At 37.0% G+C, this 12,242-nt stretch overlaps 1 protein-coding gene and 1 long non-coding RNA gene across 3 annotated transcripts in view; one reads left to right on the top strand and one right to left on the bottom strand.

Moving 5' to 3' along the window:
* Positions 1 to 12,242, top strand: part of LOC121816833 (uncharacterized) — a 39,809-nt gene that overhangs the window by 6,676 nt on the left and 20,891 nt on the right. The window lies entirely within an intron of this gene.
* The window catches only part of LAMP3 (lysosomal associated membrane protein 3), a 31,973-nt gene continuing 26,657 nt past the window's right edge, over positions 6,927 to 12,242 (bottom strand). Inside the window, exon 6 of one of the 2 annotated variants that reach the window (XM_015092526.3) lies at positions 6,927 to 8,891. In XM_015092526.3, the coding sequence (XP_014948012.2) occupies positions 8,758 to 8,891 (134 nt within the window). In that variant the 3' untranslated portion in view covers positions 6,927 to 8,757. The remainder of the gene's footprint in view (positions 8,892 to 12,242) is intronic. The other variant, XM_012098271.5, reaches the window with a different exon arrangement.

The following is a 12,242-nucleotide window of genomic DNA, read 5'->3' as shown; positions in this document are numbered from 1 at the left end:
AACAGTGGACTAGCTCAAAACTGGAAAAGAAATACGACAAGGCTGTATATTGTCACCCTGCTTACTTAACTTCTATGCATAGTACATTATGTGAAATGCTGGGCTGGATGAAGCTCAGGCTGGAATCAATAGTAATGTGAGAAATTTCAATAACCTCAGATAAGCAGATGACACCACCCTAATGGCAGAAAGCAAAGAGGAAGTAAAGAACCTCTTGATGAAAGTGAAAGAGGAGAGTGAAAAAGCTGAGTTAAAACTAAAAATTCAGAAAACTAAGATCATGGCATCTGGTCCCACCACTTCATGGCAAATAGATGCGGAAACAGTGGAAATGATAACAGACTATTTTCTTGGGCTCCAAAATTACTGTGGATGGAGACTGCAGCCATAAAATTGAAAGACACTTGCTCCTTGGAAGAAAAGCTACGACAAACCTAGACAGCATATTAAAAAACAGAGACATTACTTTGCCAACAAAGATCCATATAGTCAAAGCTATGGTTTTTCCAGTAGTCATGTACAGATGTGAAAGTTGGAGCATAAAGAAAGCTAAGCACCAAAGAATTGATGTTTTCAAGCTGTGGTGCTGGAGAAGACTCTTGAGAGTCCCTTGGACAGCAAGGAGATCAAATCAATCAATCCAAAAGGAAATCTACCCTGAATATTCATTGAAAGGACTGATGCTAAAGCTGAAGTTCAAATACTTTGACCACCTGATACAAAGAGCCGACTCATTGGAAAAGATCTTTATACTGAGAAATATTGAGGGCAGGAGGAGAAGGGGGAGACAGTGGATGAGATGGTTGGTTGGCATCATCAACTCAATGGACATGAGTTTGAGCAAATAGTGAAGGACAGGGAAGCCTGGCCTTCCACAGTCCATGGGGTTGCAAAGAGTTGGACATGACTGAGCAACTGAACAGCAACACAAGGTATCTGGTAGCATAAGAAAAGAGTAATATGCCATGATGAGTAAGATTTATCTCAGAAATGTAGAAAGAGTCAATATTAATACAAGTAATTAATCTTAATAGCTTAAAAGAGAAACAATCATATCATGTTCACAGTTGCTTAATAGATCTTTGATAAAATGCAATGTTCATTCTAGATTTTAAGACTCAATAATTCGAGAGTGGTATTGGGACAAGTGGCAAATCCTCTAGGAGAAAAAAAAAGTTGAATCTCTACTCACTCCTCACATCTAACACCAAAATAAGTTCCAAATGGATAAAAGATTTAACACAAAAGATGAAAGGATAAAAGTGTTAGAAGATATCAAGGGATATCTTAAGGAAGGAAAGGTTTTTCTAAGTGTAACACAACACTCAGAAACTATAACAGAGAAAGAATTGATAAATTCAACTATTTAATACATAATCATTTTGAAAATCTCCACAGCAAAGCATACATACCCCCCCCCCAAAATAAACTGGGAACAATTATATAACTTATCACAGATGGAGGGGTACTTTCCTTAATACACAAATAACTCCTACAAATCAATAAGGAAAAAAAAAATCTATAATGCAAGAGAAAAACTGCAAAGAATATGAAGAGACCAAGGGGACAGAATAGAGAGCCCAGAATATATGACCAACTAAGCTTTGACAAGGGTACCAACTACATCCAGTGGGGAAAGGATAGTCCCTTCAGTAAACACTACTGGGAAACCTGGATGTCTATATACAAAAGAATGAAACTGGACCCACCTTACATTACTAGAAGAAAACATAGGGAAAATGCTTCTTGACGTTGGACTTGGCAATGATTTTTTAGATATGAAACCAAAATCAATGGCAACAAAGGCAAAAATGAAGTTGGGAAAACATCAAGCTAAAAGCTTCATCAGCAAAAGAAAAAATCAACAAATAAAGAGGCATCCTGCTGAATAGGAAAATATATTTGCAAACCATATGTCTGACAGGAATTAATATCTAAAATATACAATTCAATAGCAAAAACCAAATGATCCAATTAAAAATTGTGAAAGGACCCAAACAGATATTTTCCCCAAAGAAAACATACAAATACCTAACACCTACATGAAATGGTGCTCAGCATCACGAATCATGAGTGAAATGCAAATTGGAACCACAAAAAGTTATCACCCATTAGGATGGCTATTATCAAAGAGACAAAAGATAACAAGTATTAGTGAAGATGTGGAGAAAATGGAACATTTGTACACTGTTGATGGGAGAGTAAATTGGAGAGTCATTGTGGAAACTACTCAGATTCCCCAGAAATTTAAAAATAGAACCACCATATTATTCAGCAATCTCACTTCTGGAAATATATATCAAGGAAACAAAATCAATCTTGAGGATATATTTGCACTACCACCTTTATTGCAGCATCATTCACCATAGCCCAGATGTGGAACCTAAGTATTTTGTCAACTAGGTGAATGAATAAAGATTATACACTCACACACATACTCACACATGGCAGAGAAATATAATTCAACCTCAAGAAAGAAATTCTGCCATTTGCAACAGCATGGATGAGCCTGGAGGACATTATGTTATGAACCAGGTAAAGATAAATACTGTATGATCTCACTTACATTTGGAATTAAAAAAAAAAAAAGTCAAACATAGAAACAGAGAGTAGAATGGTGGTTACCAGAGGCTGAGGGACAGGGCAAAAAGAGGAGATGCTGGTCAAAGTGTACAAACTTTCAGTTAAAAGATGAACAGTGAAAAGAAAAGATGAGTAAACTCTGTGGATCTAATGTACAGCTTGGTGACTATAATCATAATATATTGTATATTTGAAATTTATTGAGAGGGTAGATCTTAAGTATTCACATCACCTGAATATGGTGATAATTTTGCAATGTATACATATACCATGGAGAAGGCAATGACACCCTGCTCCAGCACTCTTGCCTGGAAAATCCTATGGACGGAGGAGCCTGGTAGGCTGCAGTCCATGGGGTCGCTAAGAGTCAGATACAACCGAGCAACTTCACTTTCACTTTTCATTTTCCTGCATTGGAGAAGGAAATGGCAACCCACTCCAGTGTTCTTGCCTGGAGAATCCCAGGGATGGGGGAGCCTGGTGGGCTGCCGTCTATGGGGTCGCACAGAGTCGGACACGACTGAAGCAACTTAGCAGTAGCAGCAGCATACATATACCAAATCATCACATTGTACATGTTAAATATACACAATTTTATTTGTCAGTTATACTTCAGTAAAGCTAAGGGGGGAACCTACAAGTATAAAAGGAAAAAGAGAAGAATATGAGGAGTTCACAGAAGTGCATGTGTTAGTCGCTCAGTCATGTCCTACTCTTTATGACCGCACGGACTGTAGCCGGCCAGGCTCCTCTGTCCTTAGGATTCTCCAGGCGAGAATACTCGAGTGGGTTGCCATTCCCTTCTCCACGGGGATCTTCTCAACCCAGGGATTGAACCTGGGTCTCCTGCATTGCAGGCAGATTCTTTACCATCTGAGTCACTGGGGAAATCCATACACACAATAGGAAATGTAAGTATGTAAATAAATATAAAAGACATTTGACTTTATTGCAAATCAAAGAAATACAGATTAAAACTATAATGATATACATATCACATCAGCAGATATCAAAATGTTTAATTACACATTGTGATTAGTGAGGGGCATGAGAATGTTATTATTGAGTGAAAATTGGCACAACCATTATACAGAGTACTTTGGTAATAGTTATCAAAACTGCAAATTCACAAACCTAGCAAAGCTATTTCTTAGAAATCACCTGAGATATTGACATTTGAAATAACGTCTGATTAAGGAAACTTACTGTTTCTTTGTTGGAAATAATGACCTGCTTAAAAGAGACTGGTTGAATAACTGTACAGATGTACATTTAATGGATTATTATGCAACCACTAAAAAAAGAATAAGACAGCCCATATATACTCATATATTAAGACTGATTGATGAGCGACAAAAACAATGTGAAGAATTGTGGTTATGATTCTATCACTTGTGTAAAACTAGGAGAAAAAAACACGTGCTATGCATGCAGCAATTAGTTATTTCTGTTGTTGTTTTAGTTGCTCTGTCGTGTCTGACTCTTGTGACCCCATGGACTGAAGCCCACCAGGCTCCTCTGTCCATGGGATTTCCCAGGCAAGAACGCTGAGTGGGTTGCCATTTTCTTCTCTAGGGGATCTTCCTGACCCAGGGATCAAACCTACATCCCCTGCATTGGCAGGTGGATTCTTTACCACTGAGCCACCTGGGAAGCCAGTATGTGGCAATTGCCTCTGGAAAGGAAAAGTTATCCACTCCAGGACAGCAATAGGATAGTGACACCTTTTTACTATGTACCCTTTCACATATTCTGAATTTGGTACCTAAGCGCATAACATTTTAAACATTTTGTTTTGATGTAACTTAAAACTTACAGAAAAGCTGCAAGAATAGCACCCTTCTCCTCTATATCCCGTGTTCATGTTTTACAGTGTTTGCTGTATCGTTTTCTCTCCATGTACTTAAACACACACACATACTCATATACTCACATTTTAAAAACCCATCTGCAAGTAAGTTGCAGACGCGATGCTCTTTTCTATTCTAATTACTTTAATGTGTATTCTCTAAAACAAAGAGATTCTCTTACCTACCCTGCTCTCTAAACTGAATTGGGCTTGATCCTGGATGTCCATTTCTATCCCGCAGCTGATTACTACTAGGCCCATCCAGCTTATTGCCCAGTGAATTTGCCAGAATCCAGCTAAAAAATGATCAGTTCTGGATATATGATTGCTTCGTGTCCCAAGGTCAAGCTTACCAGGACTCAGTAACATGCCAAGAGCTGCTTTTCAAGGGGATATATTTTTCTGTTGCAAATGGCATGGTCTTGGCCTTGCTTCAGTTGCCTGGGGACCATGTCATGATTCTCCCACTAGGGTTTGCCAAAAATTTCATATTGTACCCTTGCCCACGGCAGAAACCTCCAGCACCATGAGGTCTTTCTAATTGTAAGGCTCAAGCAGCAGAGCTGATTGCATTGTGGCCTGGAGTTGTTATCATGCCTGTTCCTACCCTGGCCCCACTCAAAACCGATCACTTTCTGTGTCACTTGGTAAATGGACCAGAGGAGTTTTCCTAGCTGTGGAATGTTGCCACCAGAACCTAAAGAGGCCTAGCTGGCTTTGTGGAAAAGATGCAAGATGAAAAATATCTATATTTTATCTTGGAGGGGACATTCTGGTATGTCCTTGATCCTCTGGGACTTTAAATTGTTCAGTGAGGTAGTCAGTCCCTGTATCTTCATACTTTCTGGAACACATGTGTTTAACCAAGGCCTCCAGCATATTAGGCTTCCCTGGTGGCTCAGTAGGTAAAGCGTCTGCCTACAATGCAGGAGACCTGGGTTCAATCCCTGGGTCGGGAAGATCACCTGGAGAAGGAAATGGCAACCCACTCCAGTACTCTTGCCTGGAAAATCCCATAGACTGAGAAGCCTGGTAGGCTACAGTCCATGGGGTCGCAAAGAGTTGGACATGACTGAGTGACTGTCCTTCCTTCTAGCATAATAATTGCTTTGAGCTTGTCCTGTCTAATTAGCATGACATCATCAATGTAGGGTTCAGTGTGATATTCCGTGGTATATCTTGTGTTGTCCAGATTGCTTTGGATTACATTATAACAGAGCATAGGGGAGTTGATAAATTCCTGAAGCAAAGCTATAAATGAATTTTATAGAGCATGGACCACAGAGAAGGCAATGGCAACCCACTCCAGTACTTTTGCCTGGAGAATCCCAGAGACGGTGGAGCCTGGTGGGCTGCTGTCTATGGGGTCGCACGGAGTTGGACATGATTGAAGCGACTTAGCAGCAGCAGCAGCAGCAGAGCATGGATCAACAAACCTACCTTTGTAGAAAGGCAAGTCAACCTGAGCAGCAGCTGGTTCAGACTACCAGCGCCAGGGCTTGAGAGGTTGTTCGTCTGGGGGTGTGCTCCATCTGGGGCAAGTTGGAAGCAGACTGGAAACAGCCCTGCTACTGTTACTCTTTGCATAGGTTACTATTAAACAACTTTTGTTGGTGTATGTACTGGAATTTCTATACCTGAGTTTTCCTTCCAAAAGTAAACCAGTAATTCTGCCTTGACAGTGGGCATGGGGTAGACAGCATCCAAGGAAAGCTCCCTTGATTTCTACCTCTCCTGGTCTTCACTCCTACATTGTATTAATATCAAGGATAGGTGGTGTGACAACAGAATATAGCGGAAGTGATGGCATGTCACTTCTGTGACTAGATGGTCAGTCTCTCTCTCTTGCATCAGTGCTCTGGGGAAAGCCAGCTGCTACGTTGTGAGCATGCCTATGGATATGTTACATGGTGTGAACCTTGAAGTGATCCTTCAGCTCCATTTGAACTTTCAGATGACTGCAGCTCTGGGCAACAGGTGAACTGTCACGTAGAGAGACACTGAACCAGAACCACCTACCTAAGCTGCTCCAAGACTTCTGACCCTCAGAGACTGTGTGAGATAGTAAAAGTTTGCTGTTTTAATCTGCTAAGTTTCAGGGCAATTTGTTACATAGCTGTAGATAACTAATATAAGACCTCTTCTTATTTATCTCAGCCCCCGCCAGACTGTCTGGCATTTAGGAAGTCTTTAATCAATGTTGGTTGGATGAATGAATGAAATGGTAAATAAATCAGTAAATCAGTCAGGTAGTCTGGACTGAGAGTTGAGAAATTTAACTTGTATCTTCAATATGGTTTATCTTCTCAGAAATTCAGTTTCTCTCAAATAGGTCTTCATGTATAGTAATAATGTGGCAATGGAGAATAGAACAAAATGAATTATTGCTAGGAAGATGATTTAACTTATTGATTGAAGCAACAACCTCCACTAAGGTTGTAAGCAAAATTTTTAATAGCACAAAAACTGAATTATAAGAAATGAATGACATAAGTTAATCTCAAAAATAAGTTTTTATTACCAAAATTTTTAATACATTTCAATTCTATTCAGACTAAAGTTAGGACGTTGCCAACAGTATTGAGACATAAGAGAGCAAATCAAGAAAGTAACTATGTCCTCCAGGGTGACTTGAATTATTCCTTTACTAATGAATGCTAGGGGTGTGTGGTCTTTTCTGTTAGTATTCTGACTTAGTTCTTTTCTTTGGTAGTATGAACAAAAGTGAAAGAAAGTGAAGTCGCTCAGTCATGTCCGACTCTTTGAGACCCCATGAACTGCAGCCTTCCAGGCTCTTCTGTCCTTGGGATTTTCCAGGCAAGAGTACTGGAGTGGGTTGTCATTTCCTTGTCTTTGTTCTCAAGTAAGAACAAAGAGAAATAAAATTCTTGGCTGCTCTACAGAATAAAATGAACTATAGTAGAAAATGTGGCCATAAAACTGCAGAAGAAGCAAGTTACCACAAGAGGGAGATCTACGTTCAAGAAAGACAAGTCGGTCAGCTGTTAAGATTTCTCACTCAAAGAAATAAAAATACCTTGAAAAGCTTACTCCATTTCTTCATCTTTAGACTCACAGTTTAACAATCCCATAAGAATGAGAAACAAATGTTTTACAGAGCCTCTAGATTTTCTTGGAGGGAGTAGAGAACTTCATTGAAGACAGGCTCATTTCATTTTCTATAAGTCCTCTTTTCATGTATTCTAATTGCTTGTCATTCTGGATAAAATCATTTCCTCTGTAAAAGGGGGCACACACCTGTGTGAGTCTTCAGGCAGCACTTAGTGTCATCGTTCTTGTAGGCAATTTGGTGTAGTGCAAAGACTGAGACCTTGGTACCAGGCCAGCAGGAAGTCAAATTCAAGCTCTCCTACTTGTTAGCTAGGTGACACTTGGGTGGCGCTGCCACCTGTTAGCTGGGAAATTCCTCAAGTCTGAGTTTACTCATATTTAAGTTGTGAAATTAAATAAGATGTATATAATCTGCTTGGCCTAGTGTCTGGCATATATGTGTTCAATAGCAAAGGGCCATTATTAATGTTTCTTGCTTCTTGTTTAATTCTGTTGTCTGTTGCCACCTAATTCTTCGTCTTTAGTGATTCTGGAGCAGGAGTCAAGACAGAAATATAAGCTGATCTGTCCCTCTTGGTGTCACATCAAATGTCTAGACCACCTATGCTATGTTGCTCTTTTTGAGGATTTTTAGGAAACATTTAAAGTGGAAAAGGAAGTAAGTCAATTGCCAGACACATGTACATCATACAAAACATAGTAAAAGTACTGAAAATATATTTTTTACACAAAGCAGAAGCAGCTTTGAAAGTAGAAGAGATCAAGGATAAAATAAATTTCCCATGTGAACACAGGTAACATTAATTACAATTGATTCTTGGTTTATAATATGGAGCATTTACCACCTTACATACATTTTTAATTTAATGTATCTCAAGTGTTCAGTTTCTCTTAAGTAGGTTTTCTTATCTAGTAATAATGTGGCAATAGAGAATAGAACAAAATAAATTATTTCTAGGAAGATGATTTACTTATTGATTCAATCAACAATTGACTTTGGTTAAAATATTTTCAATGAAACTAGAAATATTCTTAAATAACTCACCTGATCTTTCATAAAGCAAACAAAAATATTTTTAAATTGATATGCTGCTTGAACTTACATCAGAAATATTTTTGTGTGTGTGTCTGTGTGTGAAAGATGATGGTTTACATGGTTGGGAGGATCCACACTCCAAGGGAAGTCCACAACATCCTGGAAGCAATGAAAGGGTTCTCTAAACTCCATGCTTTTCTTTTCTCCTGGGCGCCAATTAGATTCTCTGGTATCCAGAATATTCACGCCTTAAACGGATTGCATAGACAATCAAACCCACAGCGAGGAGACCAACCACGATGGCCGCAATCACAGGAAGCACAATCGTGTAGTCAGATGAACATTCATCCACTAAGGGGAAAAATAAACACAGTACAGCCAGTAAGGTTTAGTGAGGGTAGACCAGAAAGCAGGCTATAGAGTGAGGAGGATATGAGCTTTAGAGTCAGAGCTATGTTTGACTTTTACTTCCTGGGCAGGTTATTTAAACTTGCAATTTACTCATTTATAAAGGGAGCAAATAACATATAAAGTTGTTGAGAGATGAAATAAGATAACCTTCTATTCTCAGCAATTAATGAAAATTTAATAATTCTCAGTCCTGTTTTCTTCCAGGTATTGTTCTCTGCAAAGTGGGTATGCTTACTTAAAATAGACTGTCACCGTAAACATGATCTGTGGAAAACGTGTGATGTTTCTCCACTTCATTAAACATGTTTGTCACACTTACAGTTCTCTTTCATTGCTTTCAGTGAGCAAAACCATTAGAAAATAGACCTATTTATGAGAGCTTAAAAGTGAAAATTTGCAAATTTGTCAAAACTCTTTTTTTTCTTTATTATATTAGAGAGAACTTATTCAGTTCATTTAAAATGTTATCAGTCTCGACTGGAGAAAGATGGAAGGTCCTGGGAATAAAAGGGAACTGAATTGAATATAAAAAAATGAAAAACTCTATCTATACCTTATTCAAGGATAGAGAGAGGATATACCCTTGAGGCCTTCCATGAGCCAATACTAAAATTGTGTTCTGCACCAATAATCACCATTAACCCAGTTCTCACCTGAGGTCCAAGAAAAAAGAATCAGGAGGGACAGGGAAGAGAGAATGCTAATTAGAGACTGGGGTGGTGGGGGGAAGGGGGACAAAATCCATACAAGATGGGAACTGTGCTTGTAGTATGTAATTTGATTTGACAGTGAAAAATATTTACACTATAATGATGCATACCTTATTGATTTAACAAAAAACAATGATATAATCATAGAAAGGATGGCTTGAGTATGAAATCCTTATCTTCCATAGCAAGAGGTTTAAAACTGATAAATTAAGAAATAGGATAAGCTTTTAATTATTTTTTTAGAGAATTACAGTGATAGTCACCATAAGAAACTGTTAAAGCTAGTTAAAGTGCTTTCTCTCTTAGAGGAGGGACAAGAAAATGTCATTTTCCAGGAATCCTTTTGGGTATGTGATAATTTTGTTAGTTACATACTTGTTAAAGTTATATGTAATTTTGTTATAGATAATATTGTACACAAATACCTATAGATTTCTTATATAAGAAAGAACATAATGTAAGAAGTTAAAATAACTTGGAAAAAAAATACAAAATTGTCAGATGTTGAGCTTCAAGTCAGCTTTTTCACTCTCCTCTTTCACCCTCATCAAGAGGCTCTTCAGTTCCTCTTCACTTTCTGTCATTAGAGTGGTATCATCTCATATCTACTTTCCATATAGTTTTATACTATTTAATAGGACATTGTTTAAACATCTTCAAAATACAGAAAAGTTAACAAAGAAAATAGTTTTCTAATTGCCTGTTTCTTCCACTTGAATTAATCCCTATCAATCTTTGAGGCATTTGTTTCCTCTGCACATATGTGTGTATGCATATGTGTGTGCTCATGTGTATGCTTAAAGAACAAGTACTGTATTTTTAAAAAATGATATATGCTCATTAAAAATAATTAAAATGATTTAGAAAGCAGAGAAGAAGAACAGTCTCCCGAAAACCAACTACCCAGAAATTATCATTGCTAAAACATGGACAACATTATTGCAGGCATCTTTCTTTACAACTATAAGAATAGATGGGTAGGAAAATAAATAGAAATAAAATTTAAAATAAATAAAAATAAAATGGGATCATGTAAAATCTATTTTAAGCAAAATTGTTCTTTGTAATGTTACTTGCATTTCAAAGAAAAAAATTAAAACTAGAGGAATTACTGTGCTTGAAATAAATTTATCTTTGTCATGGGCAATATTGTTACATAAAAGATGTCTTTAAGGTTCAAAAAAGATATAAAAATAAATAAGTAAAATATTATGAAATGCATTAAGAGGTTGTAAAATAGAGATGTGTTTCCTAACTTCTGTGTTTCCAATTTAGATATTACCTATTGATTCTGTTTTGAAAGATTAACACTAACAGATTCCCTTCTCTCTCTGTTCTTCCCAACTCAAATTCTGAAGAGCCAGCTATAAATATTTTTTAAAATATTGTTCAGTTTTACAATATTTCAGTTCTATTTGATGACTATGATTTCTTTGGTTCCTAAAAATTTGTTTCAAATATAGAACACGTTCAAGTTTTAAAGTCAAAACAATACAAAATGCTGTACCTTGAGACAGATCACTTCCACCCTCTGCATCTTACTGGTTCCCCTGTCAATATTAGATAACTACTTAGTTTCTTATGTGTATTCAATGTTTCAGATAGAAGCAAAAGTGAAAATACACTTTATTTCCCACTTTACTCACTATTATGCATCATACGTTTTTTATTTAATGATATTTTGGATAACTTTCCTTATACATACATACACATGTATGTCATTTTTCTTTTTTTTTAATAACTGTATAGTATTCTGTTGTAGGATGTATCTGTCCCAGATTGATGGACCTTTGGGTTTTTTTTAATCTTTTGATATTATAAATAATGCTGAGATGAAAACCATGTACATATATCATTTCACATATGAGAAGGAATGATAAAATCTCAGATCCATAACTGTTTAATGCTTTTTCAACTTAACTCTTCAAATAGATAAAGCACATTTTAAAAAACAAAGCTGTGCTTTCTCTAATCCCAAGAGATGTTTGCTGATATTCTTGTTTGTAATGTGGCTTCTCTCTGACCAAATTTCATTGTCAAGCTGTGTCTTTAAGGAGAGCTCATTGGTGCTGTTTCCCTTGAATTACTTCATGTTTGAGGAAATCTGCCTATTAACTTTCTACTCAAATAATATCAATTCCACCCTTCTGCCATATTACTGGTTCCCCTGTCAATATTAGATAACTACTTTCAGGCTTTTTTTTTTTTTTTTTCCCCTGGGATACATTATGCAGTTTCAATCTCCAACTTCAGTTATTTCTTTTAAGGAAACATATTACATCTTAAAAGATATCATCTTTTTAGTTTTGAACTCTGTACCTCCAAGACAGCAGTTATCCTTACTTTAGATGATCTAAATACCTAGCAGCTTTCCTATAATGTAAGCTTAATTTTTATCTGCATTAACTGATTATCTCCATCTTTTTCTCTATGAAGATAATTCAGTTTTCAGCTCTACCTATTCTGCCTTTTACCTGTTTCCATTTAGTATAGCAGTGTGTTACTTTGATGCTCAATTTGTTTTTTTAGGCGTGCAATGTCCTATTCATCTCACTCTTTCATTATAACTTCTCCTTTACAA

The sequence above is a fragment of the Ovis aries genome, chromosome 1, assembly GCF_016772045.2.
Source record: "Ovis aries strain OAR_USU_Benz2616 breed Rambouillet chromosome 1, ARS-UI_Ramb_v3.0, whole genome shotgun sequence".
Classification (NCBI taxonomy): domain Eukaryota; kingdom Metazoa; phylum Chordata; class Mammalia; order Artiodactyla; family Bovidae; genus Ovis; species Ovis aries.
Note: the sequence above shows the minus strand (reverse complement) of the source record. Positions and strands in the feature narration are given on the sequence as shown.